This window comes from Lampetra fluviatilis, chromosome 52 (assembly GCF_964198595.1).
Source record: "Lampetra fluviatilis chromosome 52, kcLamFluv1.1, whole genome shotgun sequence".
NCBI classification, from domain to species: domain Eukaryota; kingdom Metazoa; phylum Chordata; class Hyperoartia; order Petromyzontiformes; family Petromyzontidae; genus Lampetra; species Lampetra fluviatilis.
In genome coordinates, this window is record NC_136326.1 from 5,332,607 (window position 1) to 5,345,946 (window position 13,340).

The 13,340-nt window shown below is 46.6% G+C and overlaps 1 protein-coding gene across 2 annotated transcripts in view; it reads left to right on the forward strand.

Moving 5' to 3' along the window:
- Nucleotides 1-3,502: 3,502 nt before the first annotated feature.
- The window catches only part of RTF1 (RTF1 homolog, Paf1/RNA polymerase II complex component), a 29,535-nt gene continuing 19,697 nt past the window's right edge, over nt 3,503-13,340 (forward strand). For both annotated transcript variants that reach the window (XM_078878961.1, XM_078878962.1), the window contains exons 1-5: nt 3,503-3,803; nt 8,038-8,208; nt 9,817-9,961; nt 10,519-10,741; nt 12,827-12,941. In XM_078878961.1, the coding sequence (XP_078735087.1) occupies nt 3,726-3,803; nt 8,038-8,208; nt 9,817-9,961; nt 10,519-10,741; nt 12,827-12,941 (732 nt within the window). In that variant the 5' untranslated portion in view covers nt 3,503-3,725. The remainder of the gene's footprint in view (nt 3,804-8,037; nt 8,209-9,816; nt 9,962-10,518; nt 10,742-12,826; nt 12,942-13,340) is intronic.

A 13,340-nucleotide genomic window follows, 5' to 3' on the forward strand; every position in this document is an offset into this window, starting at 1 on the left:
CTGCGAGCTTTAACATCGCAGAATGCCCCCGGGGCCCCGAGTTGCACTGCGGGCGAGCAACGCGCCGATTGGACGGGCGCCCTCGGGGCGTGTGGCGTTCGCAAATTGCGCGAGCGGCGAAGGAAACTCTCGTTTCGCGCGACGACTGATTCGTTCGTGGGGCGTGGGGGGGCGAAGCTTGCACGCCCCCCCCCCGCGCCCACAACCCCGTCGCGTTTCGATGCGTGCTGATTCGCTCGGTGGCAGCTCTTCCGGGGGAGGGGCCGGGGTGAGGCCGGGGTTGGCCCGGTTGTGGGGGGGGGGCCCGGGGGGGGCGGGGCTTGGCCGGTTGTGGGCGGGGCGAGGGTGGGGCGGGGGGGGGGCCTTTCCCCATTCCGTTTGTTCATTTGTCTCAGCTGTGGCCAACGGGGGTCGAGGGGTTGGAGGCCGCTGGGCTGATTGTAAACTGGGATGGTAAAATATTCTTAGGTTTTTTCGGTAAAGTCACGTAATTAATAAAAGTAAAATAAGAATAAAATAAAAATCACGACGTTTCGGAGGCAACACAAGCTTCCGTCTTCAGGTGGAACCGTCACAGCACGATTGCTGTTACTTGCTGTTACTTGATACACCTGAAGACGGAAGCTTGTGTTGCCTCCGAAACGTCGTGATTTTTATTTTATTTTACTTTTATTAATTTTTATTTTTTACCTACGTGACTTTACCGAAAAAACCTAAGAATAGGAATCCTTGCAGTTACGAAAGCTTCAAATCTAGAAGGGATGGTAAAACCCTGATAATTGAATGAGTAGAGATTTAATTTAAATAAAAGCGTGCTTCTGTATACGTGTGAATAACAAAACACGCAACACGTGTCGATAACGTTGTGTGTGTGGCCTTAATAGGGAACGCATGTAAACAGGCGACGTTTCGGGCAATGGTCCTTCTTTCAAAACACCTTGTGCTTTGGCCCTTTTTCGGGCAATGGCCGAGACTTTGTGTATTTTTTTTCTTTTAAGGCAGTGATATTGACACATGTTCTATTTGTGTTTGTGCATCGCTGCCAATGCCAGGGTGTGGCAAGATGTTCACTACCTCGACTGGTATGGGTTCGGCCCCAATCCTAACGTTTATATGTTTGGAGTTTGCATGTTCTCCCGGTGGTCGCATGGGTTTTTCTCCAGGTCCTCAGATTTTTGGCTGCTAAACATTTCCACATAAGCCTCTTCACTCGGCTATCAATTGTGGCCAGGTAGCTTTTAGAAAAAATACTTACAGAGCTCAGTGGGCTTTACCTGGCAAAAATCTAAACTTTTGAGCTTATCACCAATGAATCTCCGTATCATGTTTGTGTGGTAAGGATTTGCATGTAAAGGTTTCTCGGCATCTCGAACTGCCTAACATCACGTGTATCCTAGGGGACCCCTTGTGGCAGCTATCGCTATGGGGCCGTCCATAAATGACGTCACGCACCTAGAGGGGGGGGCGGGGTGAGACATTTGTGACGTCACATAAAAAAAGCAACTTTAAATAAATATAGACAACATGTTCTACTTAATTAAATTGACTTTTTAATAAATGTCTTCTACAACATCAGAGTGCAGCGCCACATTAAATACGCACTACAATGACAATAGTTGAAAGCGATTTGAAGCATGTTTTTTTGGGGGGGGGGGATGGCAGAGCTTTGTGACGTCATATTTGAGGGGGGGGGTCTGACTTTTTGTGACGCCGTGTGACGAAGGGGGGGGTCAAAAATCGTCCAAAATCGCGTGACGTCATTTATGGACGGCCCCTATGCGGCGCAAGCACACAGCAGCGTTGTTGCTGCGGCTTTCACGCGCGTTTGCCGCTGTTGAACAAACTAATCGATGGAACATTTTAAAAAGCGTTGTGTTACGATTTGTCTTATGAGATTCCTGCTGGATACTCAAATCACTGCACTTAGTGGAATTCCACGGAGATTGGCCACATTGATTGATGAACCAAAGCTCACCGATTCACTAGCTTATCAGGGGTCAGTCGCCTCATTGATTCTTAACATCGCTACTAACCTAGTTATTGTTGCCATTAATTTCACTCGTTGATTCCTCAATCCATGTCGAGGACTCGGTCTAAATTGGGTTTTTTTTCCATCCAGTGGTCACAGCAAAACTCACCCACTCAGTGATTCACTCACTCAGTCACTTACCCACTCAGTCACTCACCCACTCAATAACTCTACCACTTAGTCACTCACCCACTTAGTCACTCACTCACCCACTCAATCATTCATCCACCCAGTCACCCACTCAATCATTCAAGTCACCCACTCAAGTCACTCACCCATTCAATCACTCACTCACCCACTAAGTCACTCACTCACCCACTAAGTCACTCACCCACTCAGTCACTAAGTCACTCACCCACTCAGTCACTCACTCACCCACTCAGTCACTCACCCACTCAATCATTCATCCACCCAGTCACTCACCCACTCAATCACTTAAGTCACCCACTGTCACTCACCCACTCAAGTCACTCACCTGTTCAATCACTCACTCACCCACTAAGTCACTCACTCACTGACTCACCCACTCAGTCACTTACCCACTAAGTGACTCACCCACTCAGTCACTCACTCACTCACCCACTGAGTGACCCACTCAGTCACTCACTCACCCACTAAGTCACTCACTCACTAAGTCACTCACCCACTCAGTCACTCACTCAAGTCACTGGCCCACTAAGTCCACTGCAGGTCACACAACACATCTCTTTCTGCTGACCCGCCCATGCTGCATTGTTGACCCCGCCATAGTGAACATGTGAAAGAGCTTCATAGCTCATCGGATTCCTCCAGTCGCAATAATGATTCTAATTTATGCTTCTTCCCTTGCTCTGATCCGGTTAAGAATTCCCTCCCATCATCTCTTTTTTTCCTGAAGCTGTTATAATAACATTGCGAAATTCAAGAAACGTGTAAACTTCTATCTACGGTATTTAAACAGTTATTCTTACTGTATTTGGTGGCCGCTTGGATGTTTTTGGCCCTTGGGTTTGCATTCAACAACTGTGTAAAATGAAAGTACAATGCAGGCATTTTCGATGACACAATTAACTCGAATTTTCACTCTTGTACCGTGACGTAATCAACGTTTCGCGCCGTGGCCCTTCTACGAATGTCAATGACGAACGGAATGTGAGTTCGCGTGTTTACGCGGGTCGATTTACCAAACGCGCACGTGACCGCGGGCCGTCCCTGCCCCCCACCACCACCCCACCGCGCTTTCCGTAGACCAGGTCCAGTATTGATACGGAATAGGAACGGTCACGTGACCAACGAGCCGCGTGCATTCGATTTAATTTCCTAGCGCGCATAGGAACCCGTCCCAACAACCTCCCTCCCCCCCACCTCCCGCTTATTCGCGCACGCGATTGGCCCACGCCCCCCCCACCAACCCCACCCCCCACCCCCCGGGGCCAATCGGCGCGCGCGCGCATCGCCAATGCGGGCTGCGAATTCCAAACGGCAGTGACGTCATCAGGGAAGAACGGCAAAGCTTGGGCGCGAAGGGGCCGGGGAGAGAGAGTGAGGGCATCGGATCGCGTCGCTCGTCGCTGTCTGACGCTTCATTAATCCCCTCCTCCTCCTCCCGCGGCCGCCGCTAATTAACCGCACGCCGATAGGAAGCCAGCGAGGTTAAACAGCAGCAGCGGCGGCGGCGACGACGGCGACGTCGACGAAAACAACGAACGGCGTAAAGATGGTGAAAAAGAGAAAAGGAAGGGTCGTGATCGACTCGGATAGCGACGACAGCCGCAGCGACGAGAGCATGGACGCGGTTAGTGATTGTTGGGCCCACCGCCGGCCGTCTTTGTCTCTCTATACCCCCCACTCCCTTCCGAGCGTAGTGTGTGTGTGTTTTAACGCAGCCTTAAGTGGGTTGTTCGTGTCTCAAACGAGCGTTGAGGCAATGCTCGCCTCCTGTTGGCAAACCCACAGCCGGCGGTTAGAATCCCACGTTCCTGAACCCTAACCCCTAAACCCTAACCCCATAACCCTAAACCCCAAAGTGGGGCTGTACCAAAACAACATTGACTGCGGATGGATGATGATGAGCTGAGTCAATGCCGCAAGCCAGGAGTTGAACTCGCGTCTCTCACCCTCGAGGCTTAAAGCTAAAACCCGGTCCAGCCTCTATACGTCGACATGTGTTCGACATTGCATTACTGTGCCTGCAATTACACGCATGTCGTCTTGTCCACCCCGCACAAGTTTGTATGACCTCGCACAATTCAATAAACTGCATTAAGGCTTGGCTAAACTGCGGTACAACTTTGATCGTGCTGTGTTTGGCCGTGATGAACATGTGTAGTGCGTTTTTATCTCGCGACCGCTTTCGGGAGCCATTCATCATCATCCAGCAGTGGTATGACCATGGCTCATGCTAACCCCACGAGTATTAAACACGGCATATAAGGTACCAGCGTTGGCTCAAAGGGTCGCATATTAATCCTAAGTATAGATAGTTCCCGGGTAAGAACCCAAAGAAAGGGGAGGAGTGATGCAGTACAGTAGTGTACTGTACAATGAAATGTGTGTGCACGCTGTCTTCCAGCGGAGTTGTGGACGTCTTCCTAGGGAGCATCTGAGAACCTCAAACAGAGAAACGCCAAATAAATAGTGCCCGATATCTTTACCCGCATGTCAGAAGTGATTGTTTGGCCCCTGTAACTTCACGGCATATGTTTATGGCAGTCATTCTTTTGGCCTAGATGCACGTATTCATAATCAACGTTTTTGGGTTTAGATCGCGTTATTTATAAATGTGTCGTAACCCTCCACCACCCGACACGGCCAATCAGCAAAAAAAGTGTCACGTTGACAAAAGACAAATAGTTCACTGCTTTAGCCCACCGGTGTGTTGTAAATGTTGTGGTTTCACGCTTCAACACACCGGTGGGCTAAAGCAGTGAACTATTTGTCCTTTGTAAACGTGACACTTTTTTGCTGATTGGCCGTGTCGGGTGGTGGAGGGTTACGACACATTTATAAATAACGCGATCTAAACCCAAAAACATTGATCGTGAATAATATTGGTCGCGAAAGCCTACGTGTTAAACTAGATGCACGTATGTTGAACTTTTTTCGCACCCTACGTAGCCCACCGCGCTAGTCAGCATTTTTTTTTTACAGAGAACACTGACTTGTTTTGGCATTTTGGGTCTCTTCAGCAGAAGCTTTGTAAACAAACACTGCCCTAGCGACACTGAGACCAGTGAGCGAATGCTTTAAAACATACCAGACAGGAGGGATACGCGTCCTAGAGGAGACAATCGCAGTGAAGATGGAGCCGTAAAAGCATCTCCCTGTACAGCAGCTGATCGGTGGGGATTGCTGCGACTTGCAATGCAGGACCGTGAGGGATTGTAGCAGGGTGGTGAGCCCTTCATCCAGCAGCAAATAGAGCATGGGTGATGATAATGATTACTCGGTATGTTGCCATATTCTGTGTTGTAGGTGGATTAAAGCAGTTGAATAATTTCAAAATAAACTTGCTTCATTTAAGTTTTGCTTTTTTCACGAATTAAATGCTTTTGGAATTACTGTAAATGCATTCATATTCTTGGTTCTTTCGGTAAAGTCACGTTGAAGCGAAATAATACAAGAATATAAATATAAAACAATAAAAATTCTCACGACGTTTCGACTGCAACACAAGCAATCGTCATCAGGTGTGATGAAGAACCAAGAATATGAATCCCTGCAGTCACGAAAGCTTTAAATCAAAATGTAAATGCATTGTAGAATACATGAAACTTTTGCTTTGAAAGTGAGACATTTTAACCTCTAGCCGGGGAACGTAGTCATCATGCATCTCAAATGTATTCACTCTTGTGATGTGCGCAAGCTAGGCTACGGAACCCATCACGCTGGGTGGGTGTGGAATGGACGGCTCGTATTGTTTTGACAGTCGGTGGGAAAATGCACAATGTAATAGATGCGTTATGTTCCTCGGCCGTCGGATGTAGGGGGGGGGGGTTGCAGCGGTGTTCGTGCTCGGATGTGCCCCGCTCGTGTTTTTGTTTTGTTATTTTTAGTTTGATATGCGCAACGTGGGTCGCCGCGTCCACCGCCTGCAGACGTCATATTCCTGAGTTAATTCCTTCTGTCTTCTTGTGCAAACTTTGGGGCCGAATTTAAACGTCTTTCTGTTTTTGTATTTTGAGTTGTCGACGATATATACGTTTGAATTGTTATTTTAGTTTGAAGCCTGCTGGTATTGAATGACAATCTACCTATGAGTAGAATTCTTCCTCAAGGTCGATCTCTTTAAGCCCCTACGTAATGTGTACATGTAATCGTGGGCAATCGCCTAGTTATTCATGAGTGGATACGCTGTTCAGTTTCAGAGTTTGGATGGAGAAAAGCATACAGCAATAACGACAACAGCTGAAATAGTTACATCCCAACAGTCCCTAACCTGGTGTTTTTTTAGCTGTTTCCCCCCCTCCCCCCCAATTCTGTTCTTGCCTATGGCAATATGTTCAGGAGATAAATGGCAATGTTGAGGGACTGCTTGGCACGAGAGTGCTTCAGCAGGGAGTTCTTGGTAGCTTTGCTATTTCTCCGTTGAAGGATCGCAGGCTACATTGGTTTACTATAGTTTGTGTTTCATGGCCACAATAGCACAGTCGCTTGTCTTCAATTTTCCATATATACACCATATGAGCAATCGAAGTCATGGCATGAGACGAAGAAGTCCTTCCGAACTCTTGCAGAGCATCATCATCATTAGACCTCCTTTGCCAGTACCAAAATATAATAATAGGGTTATTTCCCCTTTTTTCTGGCAACAAAACTGAAACCTTTTTACGAGGATTCATGTCAGCATTAACCACAATACTTGCAGTCAAAATGCAAACAAAAAACTTGGTGTGGACCAATCAGTTTCAAGGACAATGCATATATTATCATAGTATGTTTTTTGTTTGCATGTTGACTGCAAGTATTGTGGTTAATGCAGACATGAATTCTTGTAAAAAGGTTTCAGTTTTGTTGCCAGAAAAAACGGGAAAAACCCTATTATTATATCTTGCAGAGCAGTACGACTCCCTTGCGTTAGAGAACAGCCCTGTAGAAGCGATATCGTGTACTACGATCACGGAGCCACCTCTGATCCCTCTAAGTGATCTCTGATCCACACAATAGGGGCTAGAACTTTCCCACGTACCATGCTACAGAGAGTTATGTTTGTCACATGAAAGTAACATTTATATTGAAAATTCTCAGAGCTGGAATTTAGCGACATAAATGACATAGTAAGGTGCAATGTAATGATTTTTTTCACGTGCAGCATTGGCTATCAGGTGGAAAATCATCATCTCTCTACACTTGCAACCCCAATTTAATCATGGACGGCTACCTGGCATTGGCAGCTCTGACCTCAGCCACCCAGTCACCTCTTATACTCACCTCGTTCTTAATAACTACCAGCTTTAGCTCTCCAATGTGTTTTCGGGTGTTCTGCATGTGGTTCAGCATGATGTCACACAACATGATGAACGACACATACTAGGAGCTGCTTGAGGTACAGAATTCAGTTCCTGAAGAAGTTCCTAGTACGTGGAGTGTCGTTTCACGACCTGGGACCATTCACTCGAAACTCCACTTGCTGCGATCTTCTTTTGGAACTTAATTCAGTTCCCAGCACGTGGAGAGAAACGTCGGACATTGTGCCGAACAACACTCGATACAACCCGAAAGCACATCCGAGAGGTATACAGCACAAAAGTGAGAGGCTACGTAGTAAGCTTTATCTTAAAAAAAAATAACGAATATACCCTTTGCATCAGAGGTGTAGTTGATCTCGTTTGACTGGTATGCACGGTTCTGAATAACGCGGCGTGCCTGCTCAGTCATTGAGTCGCACCGCGTGCATGTGCAGAGGGCCCCCCCCTCCGTCCACGAGCCTTAAGGTGCACATTGCCTGACACAAGCGCCGTGGTGACGTTATCGCCACTTAGTGGCGAATGGCGATTGTTGTTGCCGCCGTCATTTTGCCTCCCGTGCAGGAGTGGCTCTCGCTGGCCAAGCGCAAGCGCAGTGAGCCCGAGCAGCAGAGCAGCCCCTCTCCCGTGCCTCCGGCCTCCACGCCACAACCGGCGGCAGCGTCGGCAGCGGCGGCGACTGCGGCAAAACGGTCAGACTCCTCCGACTCGGAGACGTCCGACAGCGACTTGGAGGTGAGATCGCGACACACTCGCTCTGACGCTTCATTCATTGCTTCTAGATTTGAAGCTTTCGTGACTGCAAGGATTCATATTCTTAGGTTTTTTCGGTAAAGTCACGTAGGTAAAAACATTAAAATTAATAAAAGTAAAATAAAATAAAAATCACGACGTTTCAGAGGCACCACAAGCTTCCATCTTCAGGTGGAACCGTCACAGCCACGACAGCTGTATCAAGTAAATGAGAGATTGCAGGAGCTACCACTCCGTTTATATAATGGTTGGAGAGGGGGGAAGGGCCAAGTACAGCACACTCATTGCTTTACACTTTAAATCTCGGTTTAATCATGGGCGGCTGTATCTGGATTCAAATCCAGGTTCTTGATGGCAATGCTATATCGTTAATTGTGGAGTGATTTCATATTTGGGGTCAGATTTTCGTTCTGACGGTCTTTTTCTCAGCTTTTTTTTTCTCACATCTCTATTACCGACACTATGGGAAAACACCAGAATGATGTGTGCTGGTTATTTCTTCATAATGGGTATCTCCCCTTAATCTATCCATTCACAGCCCTTCTGTTAATATGGAATTTGGGGTTGGCCTTTAACCAGCATACTATGTTTTGGGAATAGCGTTGTGAATACAGTCACCCCAAAGCATTGAATTAAAAATCTGGTAATTCTAGGCCATTGGCAGTTTGGTTAAACTAGGAAATAAAGGAAGTTATCATCGAGTGGCCCCTCCTTTTAAACTCTGATTAAATTAAATTATCACGGTTGGAAATGTTTTGGAACTATGTAGCCAAAGGAAATCCTCTTGGCTCTATCCCACTGAAAATATGGTTATATATAGCACCATGCATTTTATATACACCACATATTCTGTATATTGAACTTTTTATTTGGTGATGCTGCTGCTGCTTTGGCAGTGGTGGTCAAGCGCAAATAACAACACAATAAACTCCACATTTGTCAATAACACTGCATAAATAGGAACAAAAAATTATAAAGATATATTCTAGCTATGTTGTTGCAAGTCGCCCCCCTCGCTATAAAATCTATTGCCACTTTTTTCTCTGAGATGGCAAGATTGGATTCTATCCGTTAAAATTTGCAGAATGTGCAGCATTTCAGGAACCACGTGAAAACCTTTCGTGCAACATGTACGAATCAAAATAATCAACGATTGCTCCCACAATTAAAATTTGTGCCTTAAATGTATTTTGCAATTCTATCCCATTAATCATCTACAACATTCAAAACTCATTAAGAGTCGGTGTGAAGAATGTTTAGGCAAGATAAATAAAGCCTCATTCCCATATTTGCGGCTTGACGTAAAAAAAATATAAGTGGTTATTTTACACATTATGTCAGCTGCACGGCCTTCTCGGCATTGCCTTCACGCAAGCCTAACTGCTGATGAGACAGTGAACGTGTTAAACCAGTGCAGAGTTTAATTGTATTAAGCTATTGCTTCTTGGGAGTGCATATTATTCGCTGCATCGGTTCAACACAGGAAAACTGGGGCCGATTTCCATAAAATCAATGCGTCGTTACTTGCCTAATACATACGAGAGGCGTCTTGACGGTCTTACGAGAGGTGTGTGCCTGCATTTTCCACAGTGGACGGTCGGAGGCAACAACGCCAAGAAGAAGGGCAAGGGGAAGAGCGGAAAGAAGTCGAGTAAGAAGACGTCGGCCGTGGCCAAGACAGCGTCGGGGTCTTCCGAGGAGGAGAGTGCGGCGGAGGCGTCCGAGCCGGAGGAAGGTGCGGCCCCAACGCAGTACAGTCCAACGCTTCGGTCGGAGCAAGAGCTCGAACGGAGCAGAGCGGCAGGAGGCTTTAACCGTGGAAGGAGACACTGGAGTCGCTAAGCCTCTTGGGCTGTTGGGTCCTGACCGTTTCCCTCATCCATCGCTGCCTCTCTTGACTGAGATAGCTTCCATCCCAATCCAACGTTTGATGCTTGACATCGATTCAGATGAAAGAGAAATAAAAAATACGTAGAGATGAGAAAGCTATACACAACAGGTACCAACTATTATTCATATGTACAGATGTTATTACATCCTGTTCCCGGTGCACAGACGTCATGTATGTGTGTATGTCGAACCTTTTTCGCACCGTAATTAGGCAACCGTGCTAATCGGAGGTGCGGAAACACGTCGCAACGTATTTACACGCGACCCCACGTCATGTGGCCCACCTGCGCGCACTAATTTTGTTACGTGGCTCGCCAGGAAGCGCATTTGGAAGAACTGCCGTACCGAACCTTCTTCGTGGCCACTACGCCACCCCCCCCCGCCCGCCCTCTCTGTCCCCAGGGGAGGTGTCGGACTCAGACAGCAGCAGCGACTCGGGCTCGGGTTCGGCGAGCTCGTCCTCATCGTCCTCATCGTCGGAAGGGAAGGACCAGTTCCACGATGGCTACGATGACGACCTGATGGGCGACGCAGAGGACCGCGCGCGCCTCTCCAAGATGACGGAGAAGGAGCGCGAGCAGGAGCTTTACAACCGCATCGAGAAGCGCGAGGTTCTCAAGACGAGGTCGGCATGCAAAAGCTCCCCCCCCCCCCAAGCACATTCAGTGGTGGCATAGCCTGTTTGCAACAAGGTCGTGAAATGGGTGACCCCCCCCCCTCCAAACCCCATGTGTAATTTTGCCCCGCCTCCCACACCTCCATTTAGAACAGTTGGCTACGTACGGTGCGAAAGAAGTTAAACATAAGTCATAGTCAGAAGCCGATGAGCTATAAAGCTTTTTCACAGATATCCAGTCGGGGCGGGTCAGAATGTTACAACAACAAACAATACAAAAACACGATAGTTTCTGTATATACGTAGCTGGTGCCTTGTCCTCAGTTACACCGCCTGCACACGAGACAACTATGCCACTACATCCATTGTACTCATAATGAAAGTTGTTTGTCATTCCGCTTATGACTCAAGAACCAAAAGTGGTGCAGAGAAGAGCAATGCAAAAACTATCAAAATGCAGAATTGTTGTTTGAAATAGCATGACCTCACATTTAATGGAGCGATTGGCTTGTGATTACTCGCTAATTTACTATATTTTACCGACTCGTTTTGGTAATCCTTTAGTTTGGGGTTTTGTTTGTATCTGACATGTTGGCACTGTTTAAATGACTCGACTCACAATTATAAGGCTGTGATTTTCAAAGCAGCATTATTAGGGATTGAATTAGACCAACATCCTTTAAGGCCCGATAAAATTGTTACCACCATGGGACTTCAACATTGGTTTCTTCCAAAATAGATTTTATTTTTTTTTTGGGTTAGATCGCGTTAATATAAATGTGCCGTTAAACCCGCCACCACCCAACAGCCAATTAGTAAGGTTTGTCACGTGAACAAAACATGCCAATTCTTTACTTGTACAGCACACTGATGTTGGAGAATTCTGGAAAATGATGCTGGATGTCGTTACCAGCTAAATGTCATGCTCAAATTGTGAATGCTGTGGATTTACTCTCCAACACACCGATGTGCTGTACTAATAACGAATTGGCATGTTTTGTTTCGTGACAAACCTTACTAAATTTCGATTTAAAGCTTTCGTGACTGCAGGGATTCATCTTCTTGGTTCTTTCGGTAAAGTCACGTAGAAGGGAAGTAATAAAATAATAAAAATAAAACATAATAAAACAATTCTCACGACGTTTCGGCCACAACGCAAGCAGCCGTCCTCAGGCGAAGAGCTTGGTGGTGTTTCATTCTTCGCCTGAGGACGGCTGCTTGCGTTGTGGCCGAAACGTCGTGAGAATTGTTTTATTATGTTTTATTTTTATTATTTTATTACTTCCCTTCTACGTGACTTTACCGAAAGAACCAAGAAGATAAACCTTACTAATTGGCTGTGGCAGGTGGTGGCTGGTTTAACGACGCTTATATTGAAACGATCTAACACAAAAACCTCTTATGGACAATATTGATCGCGAAAGCCTACATTTAAAATTGCTTTCTTTAACGGAGATACTGGCCCTCATCATGATAATATGAAATTTACACCACTGGCACCGCCCCAGGCTCATGTCAGCAGGGAGACATTGTAACATTGTTTCCTCTAATTTGCTTCATGTGTGGCTGATGATGGTGATTTTGTATGGAAAAGAAATGCCAACTATTAGCGATTCAGTTCTAAGTGATTTAGCCCTTCAATTGCTTTGTATGAGAGTTAGTGAATTGCAGATATAGCTACCCATTCATTCACCCACCGCCTTCAAATATTTATTGGGCATAGTGCGCATTTATGCGTCCGTGGTTTGGTGTTCATCGCGGCAATCACGCGCAGGAGTGAGTTTGATTATTCACTTGTGCATCAGGTATCTTCCATGGCTTGTGCGCAGATCCAGCCAAGCTTTGGCCACTGTTTCCATGGAAAATTGAAGATGGCCAGGCGGGTGGTGTCGTTGCTGATGAGCTTGTGTGTTGGTGAAACCAAGCAATGTGGTGGTGGGGTCATTGATCAGCATCTGTTGGGCACGTTGCTCGAAGCCCACTAGCCGGTCCGAGCCGTTTCGATCCTGAAATTCGGTTCAACACAGGCGCCTTTGCGCCGTGTTTTAAAAAATCAATTTCGGATGCACGACTCGTAAACGATTAATGCCGCAGATTCGAAATCGAGAAGAAACTGAAAGCGAGAAAGAAGAAGGAGAAACGAAAGAAGCACGAGCATGACCGGGAGCACAGGGAGAAGCAGAGCAAGGTGCAGGAGACGCCCGTAAAGGTGAGACGGCGGAAAATTATCTATCTTACGAGATTGCAAAAAAGTTTTGCTGGCTGGCTGGCACGCGGTGGTGACATTACCGCGTACATCTGCATGATGACGTCACCTGCATCCCACACCTCCCGACCCACCCCACACCCTTGCTGTGGATCCTGCACAAATGCACGGACAGTGCCAGGAATTTTATTTTTAACAAATGTTTTTATTGTAGTTGTTTTTCAAGTTTATTTTTTGTCGGTGAGAATTGCCAAGAGACCAGAATAGGCGTCATTTGCAACATTGACCTGGTGCAATGATTGCTGCTGTGTCTAATTCCAATTGAAAATTGCAGTGTAATTTTCGAACGAAGAAAATTTTGACCGTGATGCCGGCACACACGATGGTCTACTCTTTGCGAAT